The 22,736-nt window shown below is 39.7% G+C and overlaps 1 protein-coding gene across 1 annotated transcript in view; it reads left to right on the forward strand.

Annotated features, from left to right (window-relative positions):
* The window catches only part of NKAIN2 (sodium/potassium transporting ATPase interacting 2), an 856,165-nt gene that overhangs the window by 317,491 nt on the left and 515,938 nt on the right, over window positions 1–22,736 (forward strand). The window contains exon 3 of the mRNA XM_075203011.1: window positions 8,777–8,857. Coding sequence (XP_075059112.1) covers window positions 8,777–8,857 — 81 coding nt within the window. The remainder of the gene's footprint in view (window positions 1–8,776; window positions 8,858–22,736) is intronic.

Genomic DNA, 22,736 nt, shown 5'->3' on the forward strand with positions numbered 1-22,736 from the left:
TTAAGAAGGCGACTGATAATTAAAGGGGCAATACATGGACCCAGCTTGTAGCGGTAAGGTTAACCTTAATCTTAATCTCTAACCCTAACCCTAATCCCTAACCCTATCACTAATCCCTAACCTTTAATAATAATCCCTAACCCTAACCATAATCACTACAAAGTAATGCTTACATTAGATGAATAACATCGGTGCTTTAAGAGGAGTTGCATTTTGAATTGACGTAATTTACAACAGTCAGCAACAGATCCGGTAGTGAAATGAATGCATCTGTGTAATGGTAAATCTATTTTTGTTTAAAGTCGGTGTATGAGTGTTCGGATTTCCCACATCGTTGTAGTCACTGTCGGAGTAGTCCGTATTGTGAAACTGACTAACACCGTAAATAAAGCCAGGTGGGTTACACACATTCATCGGAACATCATATTGGATTATAACATGGTTGATATACTGTTTCCTGATCAAGTCATCACTCCGACATTGAGAAAGGGAAGTCTGGACCATCCAAAGCATCTTTCACATCACAAAAGCATGGAAGGGGTTAAAACAAGGAGGCTCCCATTTCAGAAAAGAGCTTTGGCTGAGCAGCTGGGAACAGCAAGACATTGAGAATCAGAACTTGCAACTTTGCCAGGTCATATACTGCAAGCCTATGGGAGCAGCAGCAGCTTGGCTGAAAAAAACTAACTCCCGAAGGATCCAGCAGACCTGATTGTCCTTTTACCAAGACATCATCATCAGGACCACTTTGAGAGAAACAGCTTGACCTGGTTGTTGTACCCCAAGCATAATTAATGCTGGTACTTGGTTAAGGGAATAGGACCATTAGCTTGATTGGACTAGGGGACCAGAAAACCCAATGCTTTGTTACTTCAGTAATTGCTACAGGACCACTATATTTGTGAAACAGCTGGGCCGAAGATTGTCCCAGATGATATTATCATAGGCTTTGAAGTATTGTTGAAAGAAAAGAAAAAGACAGCTTGGTCCAGCTCCAGGTATTCTCTTCATGCTGGTGTACCATTGTCGTATCACAATAGAAACTGCATCAACACCACTGCTGGAATTACAACTCGGCCCAGAAAACAATTTCTACAGCTTAGCAGGACACATGTCCTATAGATTTTAATAGCATGTAAGCTATATAGTGTGTCTTAATATTATTTTGCATTGGAATACACAGCTCAGCCGGGCACCATGGTACTCTTAGGGTACTGGTTCATCTTCCCTGTGGTTGGCCTGGCAACAGCATCAGGCCCACTAGAAAGCTACAGCAGCTGTTTTATACAACTTGGCCCGGCTAAGTAATATACCTATTTTCATTTTAGCAGTTAAAGGCTAATGGACACTGGGATGCTGTTGGGTGATTTTTGAAGCTTGGTGATCATTTGTTTGTTTTAATTGATCCTAGTTATTACCGCTATTGTTTACAGTTGTATTAACCCTTCTGTAATAAAGATATTGTTGTATCCTCTCTCTCTCTCTTTGCCTTTGTGATCCTGAACTCCTAGATACCATGGTTACATAGTGGTCTTTCACCCTAACACCCTGGTATCCTGACAATGTGTAGACTAAGCACTATATGGCCAGGCCAACAAGGCACACCATTTTAGATCTCATACCAAATACACATCAAATACAGGGTCATTGACACAAATACGGGGTCATTGACACAAATACGGGGTCATTGAACTTTATAAACCGAGACTGGAATTTTCCAGAAATAAATACAGTTTTTTAGCAAAAAGAAAGTTTGTAATATATTTACATAACAGGGGTTGTTAAACCCTGCAGAATAGTTGCAGGTCTTCAGACAAAATGGTACCACATTTTGCTTTGTTTTTTGCATGCACATTTTTATGTATTGGTTCTTTTAATTTTCTGTAGTGATGTGGGTATATTGTCTGTGATCACCTACTAATGGGCACAAAAAAAGAGACTTCTCTCTTTCAAATGAGGGTACCCTTTTGGCGCGAGGAGCCAGGATGGGGGAGATCAATGCGCTTATAGAACTTCCTTGTCCCTTGGCTCTTTTTTACATTTTCTGTAGTGTAGTGAACATACTGTCTGTTGATCACAAGTGATCAATAGAGAATATCTTGTAAAGACCATCCTTATTTTAAAGAGGAAACTCCTTTCCTTGAAATGAGGATATCCTAATGCCTAGGTAAAATTGAGTTTCTGTTAGAGCCCCCATTCATTCCTGTGCTCATTATAATTCCCCCCCTAGAGCTGGGGACAGGACAAATGCTCTGTGATTTCATCACACATGCCCATTATGACATCACTGACTTCATTGCTGATTGACCAATGATCACTCCACCATAGCTAGTTAACCGAGTGCACTGCAAAGGACAAATAGGACATGCCTTCACAGTCATGGGAAATATCTGTAGGGTAAATCCCACTCAACCTTAGCAGTGAAGGGTTTAATAGATAGTATACAATATGTATTCATAAAAATTATTATGGGGGCTTACTCTAAATAACACTGTGCGACATGTGTTGGGTCCTTACTCATAAGTTAATATTTAACTTTTATGTGCAGATGCTACAATAGCTTTACTAGATACCATGTATTGTCTAAAGATGCATAGTTACACCACTAACAGAAAAATACATTACACATTGTAGTGGGTTAGCAACAAGTCACCAGCTAAAGTCTTGAGTTGGGGTCAGACTTTATTGTGAGGATCCACAGCCCACACAGCAATACAGGTGAACAGAAAACCAAAGTAGTGCAGAAAATTCAGCATATATAGGATCCTTCAGTGGAGAGGTATAAGATTTCTGCCGTCCCTAGACACCAGCCAAGCCTAGAATGTATATGAGGCCTTAAATAAGCCCAAACTACTGCCCTCTGTGGAATGGATGGGACTTCCTTGTGACTACCAGGAGGTTAACCCTTTCCTCAGATGTGGCAGTTTCTCACCCTGTCACACCTATATGTATAGTCTTTTTTTTATCAATACCTACAACATTTTAAGATGTACGACTGTTTGCAGATCATTCTGAAGCCACAGCTGCTTTTTGTGGAATATGGTCCTCTAAAACAAAACCCTCCATAAGTTGGAAATCAACTGCCACGGGGCTAACCCACCCAAGCTTATAGTCCCAAGGCAGTTGGCGGCATGTGATTCTCTCTCCTGTTGTTCAGGCCTTCAAATTCTGAATAAATATAATCTATCTGTTAATAAAATCAGTTTTGCTCTAATCCAAGTCCTGTACGTCATTTGCTCACTCTCGCATTGCTTTGTATTAAAAATTGAACTTGCCCACCTGGAACTGGAGTCTCTCAGCAGAGTTTCAATGGAAGATAGAGTCTATTTCCGCTATTATAGTAAACTGTTATAGGAATCTAAGGCTCATCCATATCAGTACCTTTTTAGAAAATACCAAACATATGACAAAGAGAATATACTTTCAGTAAAATATTGATGACTAGGGGGTAAATGTATGAAGCTCCAATTTCTGCAAGTCGACTTGCAGAAATCGGAGCTTCATACATTTACCCCCAGGTGTCTATTGCTCCCTATACAGTATCAGGTATGCTGTCCACAATGACCACATATTGAACTGCAACAGAACATTTTGGGAGACTTATTAATATATGTAGTCTGAATGCAGCAATTTTATAAACTGTATGTATCCTATTAAAAGTGTATTTGAAAATTATAGCTATTGTATAGACTGTATATATGGGCTACTGATTAAACACAATCTATTTTATATTCTGCCTTTTTATGAATAATGTATGTGCTCTTTCATAGCTTTTGGTTTGCAAAAATACAATTTCCATTGAATAAACCCACTTGAATGCTGCCACACACATTTGATAAATCTCCTATTTATAAAATGTTATCATTGCCTTTTCAGCAAAACACCTTGTGCAGAAGACATTTGGTATGACCTTCACTAGGTTACTGTCAAATGACATACCCAAGCACAGTTCTACAATGCTGACGTTAACTGAGTTACATTTCCTTCTACATCCGATCACTGGACTGTAGCTGTTACAGAAGAGAAAGATCAAAATGTCTGAATACCTTTGCATTCATTTTGTTCTGTAATATTTTTACATAAATTCTATTTATTTCTAAAGTAAACAGTAGAGTGCCAAAATGCTTCACACTATTGATCTACCAGTCTACCAGTTCAACAACAACTTAATGAGCTATTTTAAAACTTGGCATTATGGCAAGTGAATGCAAATTGGACAGCGTCATCAATTAGTTGTTTCAGATTACAATGCATTTAAACATGGCCACTGTCGGAAATTCAGTGTTCCTATACAGCCTTTAAAAGGATTAGCGTATTAATGTTTCAGTCTGATTCTGAGATCTATGTCAAGATTAAAGGGTGTTTGAACAAATAAGTAAATATTGGCAAGTTGTATTAAAACTGACGTTATGGGACGGCACTATGGGAGAAACATCAAAAGCAACAGAATACATTCAGCTTTTCCAGAGAAAGTGAAGAGAGTGAAACACTATTATCAAAAGCAAAATCAGTATGCCCACATAGACTTTAGAGGGACTTTACATGTATCACATAAGAAAAGTGCAAGTGAGTTCAATCCTGATTTCCTAGCCAGCCCCCAGGTAATAGGAAGACTAACCAATTACAGATTTACTTTCACTTGGTTAGTCCCCAGACTGCTTTTTGAACAGACCACTGATGTGCTGCTGCTGTTGCCCAAATCTCAGTAAACCCAGGAGGAGTATATATGTAGATTAGGTCTGCGATTCCTAACCAGTGCTTCAAGATACATTTCTATGTTGCAATATCAGACAGGATGCAACATCAGGTTTTAAGATTGCTAAGGGAATGTCTTTAAAATGTAATTATGTATATGGGGCCTGATTTATAGTTGGACGTAAGTGCATGCGGCAACTTATGCATATTGCACAAAATTTGTTGCACAGAGCATGCACACAACTTGCAGCATTATTTTCAGCTGCATGTGTTTATGTTACATTCCGAGAGGTGGATAACGTTAGATTGCCTACAAGTGGAGTGCAAAGAGAATGTGGCACGTACTTTACCTACACCCTATGAGAGTATTTAGGGTTACACGTATATATTCAAACATGTTACTTGCAAAAGCATAAATTCTGCACCTACATCTAAGATAAGTACAAAGTATGCACCTTGCAACTTATAGTTGCTCAATATACGACTATGCACAGTATTTAAGTTTGCACATATCAAACAATGTGTCTTACTCAGAATACAGATGTGAAAATACAAGTGTGCATGAGAACATTTAGAATATGCAAAATAGCCTATTGTATCTCCAAATCACCACAATGGTCTCTGAAAGCTGAATAATTAAGTTTTGCTTAGTTTTTTTTCAACACAGTTACATACACAGTTGATCAACTGTCAATATTCCAGCATGAAACTCAGCAATTTATGCATGAGACATCAACATCATGAAAAGGGGGCAAGGTTAGTGGGAGGGGAGTAATTTGTTTAATGTAACAAAGAAATAAATTATTGAGTCCCTCTCTGACATTTTTTGTGATCATCCATCTATACTATGTAGCCTGAGCTGTTTGGCATCATTATGGGGTAAATCTGGATGTGTTCCACGTTAATAATGCAAATAAAGCCCTGTGATGATCAGTTTAAACCTAGCTGTTCTTTGGCTAACATTTACATGTTCCCTTCAAGAAATAGCAAGTAACCTCAGACAGAACTACAGACTCTTTGCAATTTCCTCCTCTTTAGAAGGGAAATCAGGCTACTTAAAATTGTATCCCATATGTAACAACCATACCAAAGCAAGCAGCTCTGCTTGGGTTTCACTATCCTGATTCTTATCATTACATAACTTTCAGTTTGCTCTACCTCCACTATTCGGATTGAACTGTATTCTACCAGATTTACCTTATACAATAACTGGGATTCTGTTACCATGACTATGTATTTCTTCATTGTTGCATATACTTTTTCATCATACATTGTTTTAAGGATTAGCTATACCTCCCAACATTGTTTTGAAGAAAACTTAAGTATGCAACAGCAAAGCAGCAGGGCACACCCAAAGTGGCATTGTCACGGAATATTATGGGTATGCCATGTCCCCCTAGGGTGTGCATAGGTGTCCTGAGAATGCATCTAGGTTCATTCTTGGTTGCCAGCTATCACCCTGACTGTCTTTTATGTAATATAAAAAGGAACCATTTTGAACTGCAATAGGGCAAATGTCAAATTAGAGGTGTGAGGGGTAAAAAGCCTAACGCAACACTACAATGCAATGTAAAGTAGAGCTGGTCAGTATGTATGTGCATCATGTAAGAATATACAGCATTTGTCCTGCTTGTCAAAAGTATGTATTTGCACTCCTTGCAGTGAAACATGGTTTGCTAGCCTACAAATTCTGCACCTGGGCCTAATTGTAAATCAGTCCCATAATACACATTGCATTGTTATTGTCTGTAATAGCATCTGTTTTAGCTATCTGGTTGTGAATATATTTTGTTGGTATTTATATTTGACCCTGTTTGCTTCTTGATCTGGGATTTTGGTTACTTGTCTTCTCACCTGGATTCTGATTATTTTACCTTATTGCACATCAGTACTGATCCCGTCTTAAATTTTGGATTCTGATTCTGTACCTTACCATTGCCTGTTTTTGGAAGGTACCTAGCCTGTACATAACCCTGTCATTAACATTTTTAATTGTTACCAAATTGTTACTTGCTTGTGATACTTACCTACAAAGCAAAATCCATTATGTGTTTTTCAATTCTTCCAATTAGTAAATATCTCTGACTTGTGCACATGACCTGGGGCAACTGGTTACCAGTAAGCACACCAAACTTTAAGGGAAATGGGTTATTCTATAGATGAAGAGCTTGCAAGCCTGGCCACTGATGTTTACATATGGTTTGTGGACCTTTACCTGACACTTGTTCAAGTATTGTATCATGTTTTCTTTTGTTTCTGTCATTTTTATTCTTGATTGTAATGTAACATGAACATTCTGTTGTTTGTTTTTGTCATTATTCCTCCTTAATTATATGATGTTATACCTGTATTTTAATGCATTGTAACCATGAGCATTGAAGAATAATAAATCACCACATATTAAAATTACCCTGCTAAAATATATTCCAATTATACATTATCAATGGTCCATGCCATATGGATTCAAAGAACAGTCAGACACATATTGGGTTTTTGTGAAGCATAGATCAGATCAAACACGAAGGAGTGAATGCATTTTTCAGTATTTCCTGACATGAATAATCTTATAAATGGGGTTTCCAGTCATCATATAATAAGCAGAAATTGTTGAATTCTATGTACTAGGATTTTTAGCATAGAATAGAATACAGAGCTTCTTTTATCTGAAAAATAACTATACAAAAGTATAAAAGTATACAACTATGGACCTCATCTGCGACAGATTTGTTGTCATCAGAGTTAGATATGAGGAATATATCCCCAATGGTGTGCTCTTATATAACAACTGATGTACAACAAACGGGGGCCACCCTCTATTCAGATATTCTAGATACATCTTTGCCTACAGCTTTGCAAAGAAATTGAACATGATTTCCAGTGATCTGGCTCAGCTCCAGGTATAGGGGAGGTGGGACCACCTATTTGCTGCACATGGAAGCATGCACAGATGTCATTTAAGAGTTGAATTTCAAAATTTAATTTAATTAAAATCCCAATTACTAAGCTGTGATACAGAACAGGGGTGTGCATCCATGGGACAATATAGTATGTAACAAAACAACTCCTTTGCTTTTTTCATATGACAAGATCCATGGTAGCTGGTTTATGATGATAATAGAAAAACTAGTTCAAATGAAAAGTCTAGACTACAGTCAAGTGAAGAAAATACCTAAAAAGAGCAATGCATTTCTATTACCAGTCCTCTGTGATAGCTGATGCTCATTAGCAATAGAGAAGTATAGAGAAACCCGGTCCATCTATATTGTTTAATATGGGCATAGATGCTTTTTCTAGTGAGTGCAAAAAAGGAAAAAAAAATAGTGCCGTTCCCTTTATTTAATATATTATTATCTACTTCCTGGCTATTACAGGACCACCTAGGCTGGTAAATCTATATATTTTTTTATTATTATTGTAGTTGATATGCAAGGCACCATAATGCTCCGCAGCGCCAAACAGTAATGAAAACAGAGTACACATACCTCTGCTGTGACTGCACCTACCATTATGTGTTGCATTGGCTTCCATGAGCATGCTCAGTATGTATAATGGGCATGCTCATTAGGTATTAAGAAACTGGTAAGCGAAAAAATAGACTGTCTTGCGGAGTATTAGTACTTAACTGACAGAATGCATAAATAGCACAATATTAGGTTTGTTTGAAAATAATACAGTATCTTATTTATTTTTGAGTTGTGCATAATTATGCACCAAATAAAAAAGCTTAAATTGATTTCTTTTCTTCCTTTTTTTTTTTAAGCTCAGAGCTCAAAAAGTATTGGAATGCTCTTAATCAACCTAGTTAAAGTGGAAATTAAATTATTTCAGTACATTATATTAACCTCATTTAGAAGCTGGCAATAAAACTAGATCTTATCTATAAAAATTAGAAACATGGACCCTACGTCTACAAATTATTGATTTTACACTGTGTACCTTTTATTGAACAAAAATGGGCCCAATATAATGTCCAATTTTGAGAGACAATAGTAGTGATGGCTTATTTTTTTTTACCTGTCTAATTAACCTTTCTATCAGTGAATAATACGTCTGACTTTTATCTTCCTTTTTACCTCTGTAGTATGCTGTCTGGCTCGTGCTTTGGGTATCTTGGAATGTATTTATTATCTGTTTCTATTTGGAAGCTGGGGACCTTTCCAAGGTAAGTTATCATTTCTAAGTTATTATTTCAGCTAGTAATTAAGTCAATATAAACTTATTCAACTATGAATTAGTCATTTGGAAGTGTTAATTATTTTATGCGCTTGAAAACTTGTCAAACAATACCTAAGAATAAACATTTTGAACTCTATGACTAACAGGATTGTACATTTATTGTCTTATAATTATTGCATTAATGTGATATGTTACACTGTGAAATAACGTATATGAAGCTAATGATACAACCGAGGTGTGTGTGTAGTCTTCAGGTATAAAGTTAGGCTGTATTACTACATGATCAGGACATGACAATCATGACTTTCAAAATAAAGATAGGCTCAATATCACTTTACTTTTATTAATCTTTTGAGAGCAGAATGACAGTCGTAAAAAACGTAAAAAACAATTAACAACATTATTTGACATATAAAAGTCTTTGTATTACTGCGTTGAATAATATAGCTGTAATAACTGGAGTTATTATACTTAATTAAACATGTCCACATACTCTCATATTACTTCCCTGGAGCATATTGCATTTTAGTAGGGAGTTGCTTCTCTAAATAAGCTGGTAGAATCAGAGTGATAGATGTTCAGTGTAGACCAGTTAATTCATATACAGAGGTAGGGCCCAGTAACTTAGAAAATTGACTTCTAAATTGAGCCCTCATGAAATCTAATCAGGATACTGTCTTAAAGCTGTGGGAGGATCTTCAGCTGATTGTAATTGAGTGGGAAGGTAATATTTATTTATCAACAGAACAGCAGTAGAACATTAGGTAAGATTGAACAATGTGTTTTTCCTCCATGGCTCATATCTGAAAATTTTAATTTGTGAATTTAGGGGCCTAAATATAAAGTATACTAAGTTGTGAATGGTCTTTTTGGGCTCTGCAGCCCCATGCACACAGGAGTCAGAGGTCAGCATAAACAGTAGATGCACTAAGCTGACCGTGTGAATGGGAAAAATTATTGTCTATTGGGATATGAGTCGTAAGCACACAAATGTTGTAACAATTGTGATAAATTTGGATGCACAGATTTACACTATACCATCCAGTTGTAAATTGTATTCTTGTTTATTTCTATACCCATAAAAGTGTAACTAGATTTGTGTGAGAGGGGCAACCACCTAGGGCGCAAAGCTGATGGGGGTACAGGATTATCATCAACATTTATTTATGTTGCGCCAACAAATTCTGTAGCGCTTTATGAATACTTTAGGTTAAAATTGAGGTCCAGTCAGTTTTCTTTCTTGCCCAAACCTTAATTTTAAGTTACGGCTTTGGGTAAGGCAGTAAAGTAAATATTAATGAACTGACTTAATGTGTGCTTGTTTTGGAATTTTTTGGTTGTTGATTGCTTGCACTAACTAGGCCAATTAAAATTAATTTCACGGTTCAATTGCATATTGTTGTTATATGGATGTTATAAGCTAGCTATAATAATGGTCAAAAAGAGATCAATGATCTACTTACAGCAAAGCCCAGGGTGCAGTTCTCCATACTCATCCTCCTGGACCTCTCTGCTGTTTTCAAAACTGTTCTTCTCTTGTTCACTTCCTATTTATCGCACCTCTGCTCTGTGTCTCTACCTCCGGCACATCCTCCCCTCCAGTCCCACTATCTGTTGGGTTTCACAAGGCTCTGTTCTCAGTCCTCTGCTTTAATCCCTGCACATCTCTTTTCTTGGGAAATTAATTAATCAAGCTTCCAGTACCACCTCTATGCTGACAACACCCAAATCCACCTCTTTTCCCCTGACCTCTCCATGTCTGTACTATTTTGTGTAACCAACTTGTAAATCCACATGAATTTCCAAATTCTACCTAAGGCTCAATACGACCAAAACACGAGCTTATAAACATGTAATCTCCCTCATCGTCAAAAATATCACAATTTTCTCAGCTTTCCAAAACTGTTGCTTTAGTATAACTCTTGTCTCTGCCAACTGGATTTATTCATCAAATTCAATCTCTCTGGAGTCCTGTCATCTCCACCTTCGAAATATTGACAGAATGTGTTATTTTGTTACCTAAGATATGCTACAACTACTGCATCCTTCTCCTATCTGGTATTCCCTGCACCCATATATCTTGACCTCAATCTATCAAAAATACCACAGAAAGACTAATCTACCTCTCTTGCCACTCCACATCTGTTGCATCACTATGAAAATCCCAACAGTGTCTTCCTGTGTTTTTCAGTATTCAATTCAAACTACTCACCCTCGACTACAGAGCCCTGAACAACAACACCCCTTCATACATCTCACATCTCATCTCAAAATACTCTTCATCTCAAATTTTATCTCTTGCATCCACCTCTTATTACGTCCTACCAGACTTCTCCTGTACCACTACCCACTTAGGGAATTCCCTACATGCCTGATCAGACTTTCTCACAGCCTTTACATCTATAAACACTCTATGAAAACTCATCTCTTTATTAGAGCTTATCTTACTCCTGCCTATACTACCCAAACTCACGCACCCTCTCAGCTGTCCCAAACTCCACTCTGAGCCACACTCGCTCTTCTTGTTGCCTCTTCCAATTAAATGATTTGCTTTCTCATGAGCGGGGCCTTCCCTATGCTTTGTTTCCGTGTCTGTATTTTTATGATCTACTTGTACTTCTCTGTTTTATATATGTCCAGTTTTCTCCACGGTCAGGTGCTGTGGATCAATGTGGTTCCTTACAAATCAACCATAATAATAATCTTCTAGGTGTGCTTTCCTTGCATCCCCTTGCTAAGATACCTTTATTTATATTACAAAACCTTAAATGTAAGGATACAAGTGCTAATGTTTTTATTACTGATACTTTATAAAGAAGGATCAGGAGATGACATCATATCCCAGCTCTATTTGTGAAATAAAATACAGGGTCTCATGTAGAGTTGGACGCAATTTACATAGCAAATGGAAATTGCATCTACCAAAAAGACACATTTTACAGGGCTATGTTGAGCTGGACACATCTATGTCATCAGTATCAGTTCGTAACTTACATTAGTGAGTGAGCAGCCGCAAGTTTCCCATCTCAGTCTACATTAATCACATTTGCTCCAACACACCCTTATACATCAACCCTTCCCCGTTCAGTCTTAAGGGGCACATTATCTCAAGATGTGACTCAGTTTACATATGGACTAATGCCTGGGCATGCACAAAAGTAAAAAGCATACTGTATGCAGAAAACACTATTCCATCCAACTCTACATAAGCCCTCACAATGAGAAATGGCAACACCAAACTGAACTTGAGATTATATTGCCTTTGCACCTCTGCAAAATTGCCTGTTTCGCTGCAAAACTCAAGTAGAATGAAATTGTGCTACAATTTCTATTGGGCATGTTCAACTTATGCTCTTTGAATACCTATAAATATATGTACATAATTAATTTTGCAATTATAAACAGCTTAATATAATACACTAATATTATTATGTAACACACACAAAAAATGTAGCTTATGTGCAGTCTTGTGTTTAGTTTCAATTACCTATTTTGTCTGCAATTGTACATTTTCACTTAGTAAAGATAAAAGAAGCCTTTGATGCTATTGTGCTGATTTAGTTATCATTTTTGGCATATTGGTCATTAGCCAGCTATTCCCATTTCACATTCATGTTTTTTATTTTCTGCATTCACAGCTGAGAATAAATATGACACCAACCCATAATGACACTCATAAGTATTTCCCCTTGTTATAAGATGACATGTCGAGGTTGAACATTTTTGTATAATAAATTGGATTAAAATGCAGAATAAAACATACCCTTCAGGCAAGTAATCAATTAAAGTACAGCTGTATTTAGAAGTCACCACAGGATGTAGGTTTATAGTGCTGCTTTGAATTGGCAAGATTCAAACCTATTAGTATCACTTTAAAAACGCGTAAATTATGCTTTGTATCGCGTACTTCCAACAAATAGACAATAGATCTTTGTACTAAGCATCGCCAGAGGGATTTTTATAGTAATAATATTTATGTTTTAACCTTGACTTTTCAATGTGAATTTTTTTGGGCAAACTTTTACACCATTACATAACCTTTTCTTAGTCCAGTACCACCTAAATCAAAAGTAGATGTGTGGAATTAAGCAAGATGCTAATTAACTATGAAGAACAGTTCTGGTGTGCAGACGCTATGGAACAAATGCAGTGATCCTGCCTTTGAGGGCAACTGAAATTACTGCACATCACATTACCACCACTTTCCCAATACTTAAACACATATATGATTGTAACATGTACAATAAAGGTAAAGGAAGTAAGACAAATAAAAATAAATATTAAGAGTACGGCAATAACACATTTGCATTTCTTCATTTCCTGTAATTTTTGCACCCAAATGGTAGTGCTGAGGCTGACTTACTATAGGCAAACCCCTATAAAATGTTGTTTAAAGACAATGTCCATTAGTAGTTCAGGTATATTCCAGTAACTTGTATTCTCCAGGCATCAGAGCCTGAAGTATTTTGAAAGGGACCTTTGCAAGATAGCCAGGGTAACTGTATTAACAATTACCTTAGCCACCATGACACAGACCTACTCATTTCATAATTCTGACATGCATTCTTATCACTTCATAGCAAATTAATATTATAATTATATATACTGACTTAATTAAACTAACATACTTAATAAATATGATAATAAACATACAGTTGAAATATCTATTTAAGTATCGGAAATCATCTTCACGTAGGTTTTATACAGTAATAAAACTTTAAAAAATATCATATATGCAAAAACCTTAATTCATGCACTCATCATCTCCTGCATCGACTAATGCAATTCCCTCCTTACTGGTCTTCCCAAAATCAGACTGGAACACCTACAATCTATTTTGCACGCTGCGGCTAGATTGATTTTCCTTGCAAACCGTTCTTCCTCTGCTGAGCCACTCTGTCGGTCTCTACATTGGTTGCCTGTTTTTCAACAAATCCAATATAAAATTCTTCTACTAACATACAAGGCCATCAACAAAATTGCACCAACATACATCTCCTCACTTGTCTCAAGATATCTCCCAACTTGACACTTCTGTTCTGCTCAAGATCTGCGACTTCTTTCACTCTCATAACATACTCCCACTCCTGGTTACAGGACTTCTTTCGGGCTGCACCCACTTTGTGGAATTCCCTCCCTCGCACAGTAAGAACTTCCTCTTGTCTTCAAACCTTCAAGAATTCTCTGAAAACCTACCTCTTCAGACAAGCTTATGATATTCCTCAACCACCATCTTAATCTCCCTAGGTTACCCTATTACCACCCTCTACACAGCTAACACAAGACATCAACCCTCTGACCGAAATTGCTGTGTGACTAATCACACAGCCAACTCAATACTTTTTACCTTTGCATTCTAGCTGGTCCAGTGTGTAATATGATGTAGCACATGCCCTTGTGTTTCAAACTCCCATTGTTCCATAGATTGTAAGCTTGCGAACAGGGCCCTCTAACCTCTATGCCTGTTTGTATTACCCAGTGTTGTTTTATTAATGTTTGTTCCCAATTGTAAAGCGCTAAGGAATTTGCCGGCGCTATATAAATAAATGTTGATGATGATGATGATATATAAGTAAATGTTGCAATGATTAATATTTTTTCTTAAGGAATGGAATGTACTAAATTTAGTATAGTTGAACAGTATATTACAGACTGCCACAAATATAATTCATCTGGAAAAAATTAAACAAGGGGCTTAACATTGTCTGAATCATAAATCCATATATTGGACAGGGGATTCTAAGGGAACTCTATCACCAGGAGCAGGCTGGGCTGAGGGGGGAGGCCAGAGCCTGTCTTTCACAGTGTCTGTTGCCTGAGGCAGTTTGAGCAAATACCGTATATACTCGTGTATAAGCCGAGTTTTTCAGCAGATTTTTTATGCTGAAAAAGCCCCACTCGGCTTATACACGAGTGAACTTACCTCTCCGGTCCCTCAGGTCTTAACTACCACAGTGGAAAGCATGTGCGTTCCACAGAGAGGAAGTTCGGCATTTGGAACGCAAACTTGCGTTCCAAATGCCGAACTTCCTGTCTGTGGAACGCACATGCGTTCCACTGCGGAAGTGATAGTCTGAAGACCTCTCTCTCTTTCCTCGACTGTTGTATTGGCGGCTCTTATGTCTTGGGGGTGAGTTAGGAGCCAAACTCTGCTTCTTCTTTTTGGGGACACCCTGCTGATGATCGCTCCTTGTGTAGTGTCATTTTAACGGACTTCAATACACCAGGGTAACCGGAATTTCCAGCTTGGTATGCCAACTGTTTAATCCCAGTAAGTACGGTAAGTAAAATCAATCTCTCTCTCAAAGAGATTTTGTGTACCTGTTCTCCAGTTGAGCCATGTTTCTACTTAATTTAAAGACATTTATACTAACACTCATCACATGTAAGAAACATCCATGAAAAACATATATCTGGCCATGCCAAGATTCAAAGGTCACAAGACAATTCATCAAGAATGACCCCTCTTTCTCCTCCACACCAGATTAACATTTACTGATAGTCTCTTATTAGTTTACAAACAGAGATTTAATAAAAAATTTGTGTATTTATCTAATGCATTGATGCCACCCCCCAATATTTTTATTTTTGAAATTTACCAGTAGCTGCTGCATTTCCCACCCTAGGCTTATACTCGAGTCAATACGTTTTTCCAGTTTTTTGTGGTAAAATTAGGTGCCTCGGCTTATATTCGGGTCGACTTATACTCGAGTATATACGGTAATCATTTTTTATTATTTATTATTTTATTATTATGTTTCGGCTGGGATCACATTAGAGTGGGGCTAAGCCTTTGACAAAGACACATGTTTGCTGTTTATATGCTGATGTAAATGTGTAATTAAAATTGTATATATGATACGCAGTATCCTGTCAACACACTGGCACTCTTTGTAGATTGATCTTACATGAAGAGCACACTACTTTCACAAAGGATTGATAATGTAGAATAACCTCTAACATCTACAAAGAGGAAAAATGATGTCTTATCATATAGCTGTGCAGTTACATAGCAACTAATACAACAGGAATGTAAAAATTGAAAGGTTATTGCTTTATAGACAGGTAACATAACGTCATTTAATCCTTTAACATTTATTTTAAACTATAATGGAAAGGCTACAAAACACAGTACTGTTCAAGAACTGGGAAACATATTTGAAATCAAAATCCTACCCCTGGATATAATAACAAACTGCATGATTTTATATCCACCGTCAATAGCTCTCACTAATGAACAGAAATGTACTCTATATGCTCACCATTAACTCCCTTTGCATAGCATCTAGTTTTCATTTGTTCTGAACAGGGAACCTGTTCTACCAGTGGAATCATATCCATTGATTCAATACTGTTTCCAATACTTTCTTTCCATTAATGCGTATAGTTAAGTCGGGTCTATGTGTGTTTTTAGTTTGCATTGTACTAAGGAGCTAATTTATAAATGGGTTAATGGAACTTAACTAGTTTCATTTTTTTTCTTGACTATATGATGACAGGCAGATCCAATTCAACTTATTTAATCAATCAGTTGAGTGCATGTTGTTGACTTGTTTCATTGCAATTCTGTTTTCAGTGATTGTTATATAAAATTTGGTTTTAAACTTGCAAATCACTACAATTTTTTTAAAAAATTCTGCTTCTTATCACAAATCTTTTTGTTGAGCTCTGATTTGCTGTGTCCATCTATGGGAGCAACACGCAACACAACACCACAAGTGAAAAGGAAGGAGGGGGGCTTACATGTAGAACTGTTGCACTTCTTCTAGTTAGAATTCAGTTTAGAGTAGTACTGATTATTTTTGCCTTTTTGTAAGCTTTGTAATTAATTTGTTTTCTTTGTAGGTTTTTCTTTAGATATCAGTTTAAGGTGTAACACTCCGTGTCAAATCTATAGGCGTCTCTTAACCCTTCTTTGAGTTTGCTTACATATCGTAAGTGAGACTAGGTGGGTGCTTACTCATCTCAGACTCCAAAGCATGGGTCCACTGGTAATCTAGCTTCTCTACCGGACATAAGGGGATAGGGTGAGTTGATTTGTTTCTGGTGCAATTGTAAACATGTACAAGTTGACTCACATGTCTGCGCCATTGTGCTTCCTTGATAGTGCCCAAAATCCCCATCATGTTGAAAAGAGATCGATTCAATCGTTCTGGCTGTGAATCTCCATGGAGATGAAATGGTGTTGTCCTGGCTTTCTTGATCCCACATAACTCGTGTAGCTCATTTATGATTTTACTCTCAAAGTTACTTGATCTGGGTGTATTCTAGCAGACAGTTCATAATGTAGAAAGAATTTTTCCCAGAGCACTTTAACCACTATCACGGGTTACCGGTTTTTAATCAGGTAGGCCTGAACATATGTTGTGAAATGATCGGTGACCAGAAGAATATTGCTTGTATTGCCCTTGTCTGCCTACACTTAGAGGAAAACTATACACACTAGCTCCAGTGGCACATTGCATAAAATATTCTTGAGGAGTGTACCCCTTTTTGGCAGAGTCTTCCTCAGAATATAGGTTCTACAAGTTTTAAAGTATCCATTAATATAGGTCTCCATCCAAGAATAATAGAATGGACCGGCTACTAGTGCCATTTTTTTCATTGCCCACATGTCCATGCTGGTGATGCAACACTACCAAAACTGCCCTCCTGTGCTTTCGAGACAGTATAATCTGTCTTTTCACCCTCCCATTTGTATGGGTGGTCTCTCTGTACTTCTGTACCTCTCTGAACTTCTCTTTGTCCCAGTTTTACATGATGCTTCACAGACCACCTTTCTCACCATTGCCCTCTGCTGAGCCTGTGCATCTCTCAATTCTAACCTGCTGATTCGGAGGTATTGCTGCTGGATGACATCTCCAGTTGTACTTAAAGCAGTGACACATTCTCTGACATGGGGCAACACTTTTCTTCCCTTATGTACATCCTTGTGAAATCTTAGTGACATCCCCAGTGTTTCCAGGAGCAGGGAGAGACCCTCATAAGAGCCAGAATGACTCTCTACACTCTACACTTAAGCATGTGGTACCATTAGTTTAGATTTGTCTGACCACCAGGACTGTGTTTTAAAAATATACAAAGCCAGTAAACTCCAACTAGGATGCACAAAAGTCCATACAAAATGTATTGCTGTTTTCACAATAATATGAAAAACACATAGACACATCTCTTGGTCATATGGACAAATATATTTGGTCACACCGGTTAATTATTGATTTGTAGTGTTTCAATCAGACCCGTTGCCAGAGGTGTATAAAATAAAGTACCAAGCTATGCAGTCTCCATTTGCAAATATTTGTCATACAAAATGAGTTGTACTGAACAGCTCAGTGACTTCAAGCGTGGTACTGTGATAGGATGTCACCTTTACAATAAGACAGTTTATGAAATTTCATCCCTGCTGGATATTCCCCGGTCAGCTGTAAGTGATATTATTAGAAAGCAGAAGTGTGTAGAAACAACAGCAACTCAGACATGAATGCAAAGTCCACGTAAAATCACAGAGTGGGATAAACGACTGCCAAGGCGCATGGTGCGTAAAAGTCGCCAACGCTCTGCTGACTTCATAGCTAAAGAGTTCCGAACTTCCACTGGCATTAATGTAAACACAAAGAACTATGCGGCAGGAGCTTAATGGAATGGGTTTCCATGGCCGAGCAGCTGCATGCAAGCCTCACATCACCAAGACCATGCCAAGCGTCAGATGGAGTGGTGTAAAGCAAACCAACAATAAACTGTGGAACAGTGGAAACGTGTTCTGTGGCATAATCAAATCATGTTTCTCTGTGTGGCAGTCAGATGGATTAGTCTGGTTTGACAGATGCCGGGAGAACATTACCTGCCAACTGTGAAGTTTGGTGGTTGAGGGATAATGGTATGTGTCACGAGCCACGGCGGTACTCACAGCCGCCGCGGCTCGCTTCTCATGCGCCCCAGCGTCCGGGCCGTCACCTTGATGACCGGGACGTCATTTCCTCTTCCTGTCCGGCCGTCACCAGGGCAACGGCCGGACACTAGTTCACTAGCGCTGCGTCCCGGCGGTGCTGGTAGCCGGGCGCATGCTCATAGCAGTCAGTCTATAAGGCTGATTAACAGGCATTAGCCTGCAACTGTGTAGGTCAGGGACAAGCCCTGATTGGCCCTGCTGGATACTTGTAATTAGTCTGCAGGGATGTGTTCAACTGCTGATTGGTCTGTGTCTGTATTTAAGGCAATGAGGTCTGCTGCCTCATTGCCGGTTATAGCTTCTGTGCTCCAGTCTGCTGACCTGCTTGTTCCTGTTCTATTATTATTATTATTAATAATTTTTATTTATAGGGCGCCACAAAGTATCCGTAGCACCGTACAGGGACAAACAATGGCACAGTACAAGGTGAAACAGCACAGTACAAGTAACAGTAAGCACTATAACTCTGGGGGCTCAGGCACAGCATGAAAGAGAGGGAGGGAGGGGAAAAGTGAGTATAGGCAGGTAACTATGGCCCAAGAGGGTGGGCACAGATGACAGGTTGAGAGTCACTGAGGGGAGCAGAGAGAAGCGAGATGAGACAGAGGGCAGAGGGACCGAGAGGAAGTGAGCAGAGTAGCTGGAGAGCGCAGTTAAAAGTGATGGAAACCGGAGGTAGGAGAGCCCTGCTCAAAGGAGCGAACAATCTAAAGGGAGGGGAAGACAGACAGACACATGGATGAGACGGAGAGACGGGAGAAACGGAGATGGAGTCAAGGAAGGGGGAGAAGGGAAGAAGGGATGAGAAAGAGAGGTAGCCGACCGGTGGGAGTTTAGGCAGGAGACTGGAAGGCTTTAAGGAAAAGGTTCTAGTCTTCTGATACCGCTACTGATTTCTCGTGTATGACCCTTGGCTTTGAATTGGACTTCGCTTGTGTATCCTGTGATCCTGATCTCTGGCCTGTTTACCGTTTCTACTATCCGCCTGTGACCCCTGACCTCAGCTTGTTTACTGATACTGTTGTCTGCTGCCTGCCCTTGACCTCTGCGTGGACCTCACTCCGCTTGCCTGGGTTCTCCCCAGTCGGTACACACTTCACGACCCTCTGTCAGTCTGCGGCCCAGTCTGTCCCCACCATCAGGGGCTCCAGTGAACACCTGACTGGCAGAGTAGATTCCGGGTTGTGTTGTGCCGGCTGGAGGGGTTCCTAACATTATAACCGGCCCACACACTGAGACGAGGCTGCGATGGATGAAAGCGGATCCACACCGTCTCCGGCACAAGCCTTAGCAGGCCATGTTGAGTCCTTGTACCAGATGATCCAGGGATTGGCTGAGCGGTTGTCCGTTCAAGAGGAAGCCGCGAAAACTTCACAACCCACTCCAAGTTCCACCTGTGAACCTAAGGTGAATTTACCGGATCGGTTCTCTGGAAATAGATCCCTGTTTCGGAATTTCAGGGAGAGCTGCAAGCTCTATTTCCGGTTAAGACCCCGCTCCTCTGGTTCAGAGCAACAAAGAGTCGGGATTATCATTTCCCTCCTACAAGGTGACCCCCAGTCCTGGGCTTTTTCTTTGCCACAGACCAGTCCTGCCATGCAGTCCATAGACGCTTTCTTTGAGGCATTAGGTCTACTATATGATGACCCAGATTGAATGACCTCTGCAGAAGCTCATCTACGGGCCTTGAAACAAGGCCGGCGGTCGGCAGAGGAATATTGCGCTGAATTCCATAGATGGTCACCTGATAGTGGATGGAATGACCCCGCCTTACGTAGCCAGTTCCGTCTCGGCCAGTCGGAACAGATTAAAGACTCTCTGGTGCAATACCCATCTCCTACCTCTCTGGAGGATCTGATGCACCTCTCCATTAAAATCGACAGGAGATTTGAAGAGCGGAAAACCAAAAAGGAGGCATCTTCACCTCCATCCGCCTTCATTCCTGTTTCCACGGATGGTGAGGAACCTATGCAATTAGGAGTGTATCGTCTCTCCCCTGAGGAAAGAGACAGGAGACGATCACAGGGCTTATGTCTCTATTGCGGCACAAAAGGCCACTTCTCCCATTCCTGCCCGAATAAGCCGGGAAAAGAGCATGCCTAGGGAACGAGGGGAAAGTTCACCTAGGTCTGCAGATTGTCTCCCCGAAAAATGCTGTATTGATCCCTGCACAGCTCACGTTCAATGCTCGTTCTGTGGACCTGTCGGCCTTCATTTACAGTGGAGCTGCAGGCAACTTCATTGACTTCGAGCTTGCCCGCTCTGCTGGAATTCCGCGGGTTAAACTCAAATCTGCCATCACGGTATGTGGCTTAGATGGCACTCCATTGCCAGGCGGTAAGATTACCTGGGAGACCCCGCTACTACAATTGAACATCGGAGCTCTCCACTCAAAATCCATAGTCTTCCGCCTTATCGAATGCCCGTCAGTTCCTTTGATTCTGGGCCATCCTTGGCTATCCCGCCATAACCCTGTCATAGATTGGGTAAAAGGAGAGATTGTCCAGTGGAGCCCTTATTGTACTCAGTCTTGCTTGACACTACCTCTGCGTGTGATTCAGCCTATTCCGGAGCAGCTTCCTTCACACTATCATGACTTCTGGGATGTTTTCTCCAAAAAGGCTGCTGACTCTCTACCACCGCACCGGGATTTCGACTGTGCCATTGAGCTCATTCCGGGTTCAAAATTACCCAAGGGACGCTTGTACTCTCTCTCTGGTCCAGAGACCCAATCCATGCAAGAATATATTGACGAAAACTTGGAGAAAGGCTTCATCAGGCCATCCAAGTCCCCATTAGGAGCAGGGTGCTTCTTTGTATCCAAGAAGGACGGTGGACTCAGACCCTGTATCAATTACCGAGGGCTGAATCTTATTACGGTTAAAAATACCTATCCCCTTCCTCTCATATCCGTACTTTTTGACCAATTAAGAGTGGCAACTATCTTCACAAAAATCGATCTTCGTGGTGCCTATACCCTCATACGTATTAGAGCTGGTGATGAGTGGAAGACGGCATTCAACACGCTCTCGGGCCACTACGAATATCTGGTCATGCCATTTGGCCTTAGTAATGCCCCTGCTGTATTCCAGGATTTGAGTAATGAGGTGTTACGTGAGTTTTTGGGATACTTTGTTGTTGTTTACTTGGACGACATCCTCATATATTCTGAATTGTTGTCAGTACATCAGGGTCACGTCAGACAAGTCCTACAGAAATTGCGAGAACACCATCTCTATGCTAAACTCGAGAAATGCGAGTTCGAGGTCCATAAGGTATCCTTCCTAGGTTATATAATCTCCTCAGAAGGTTTCTCCATGGACCCAACCAAGGTCCAAGCAATCCTGGACTGGGTACAGCCGAATAACCTCAAGGCGGTCCAGAGATTCCTGGGATTTGCCAATTATTACAGGAGATTTATTGGCAGCTTTAATGATATCGTGGCCCCTATCGTTACCTTGACCCGCAAGGGAAGCAATCCAGCTAATTGGTCTCCACAAACAATAATGGCATTTGAAACCCTGAAGAAAGCCTTCGTGTCTGCTCAGGTCCATAGACACCCGGATCCTAAAGTACCGTTTATCATTGAAGTTGATGCCTCTGACGTCAGTGCCGGGGCCATCTTGTCACAAAAAGATCCCCATACTCACCGCCTACATCCATGTGCCTATTTTTACCGTCAGTTCTCTTCAGCGGAAACCAACTATGATGTTGGAAATCGAGAACTGTTAGCAATTAAATGGGCCTTTGAGCAATGGCGACATTGGTTGGAAGGCGCCGCACATCAGGTCTCCGTTATAACGGATCATAAAAATCTACAGTATATACAGTCGTCCAAACGACTGAACCCTCGACAGGCTCGTTGGTCACTGTTCTTCACCCGTTTTAACTTTATAATCACCTATCGTCCAGGTTC

The sequence above is a fragment of the Mixophyes fleayi genome, chromosome 3 (genome assembly GCF_038048845.1).
Source record: "Mixophyes fleayi isolate aMixFle1 chromosome 3, aMixFle1.hap1, whole genome shotgun sequence".
In the NCBI taxonomy this organism is placed as follows: Eukaryota; Metazoa; Chordata; class Amphibia; order Anura; family Limnodynastidae; genus Mixophyes; species Mixophyes fleayi.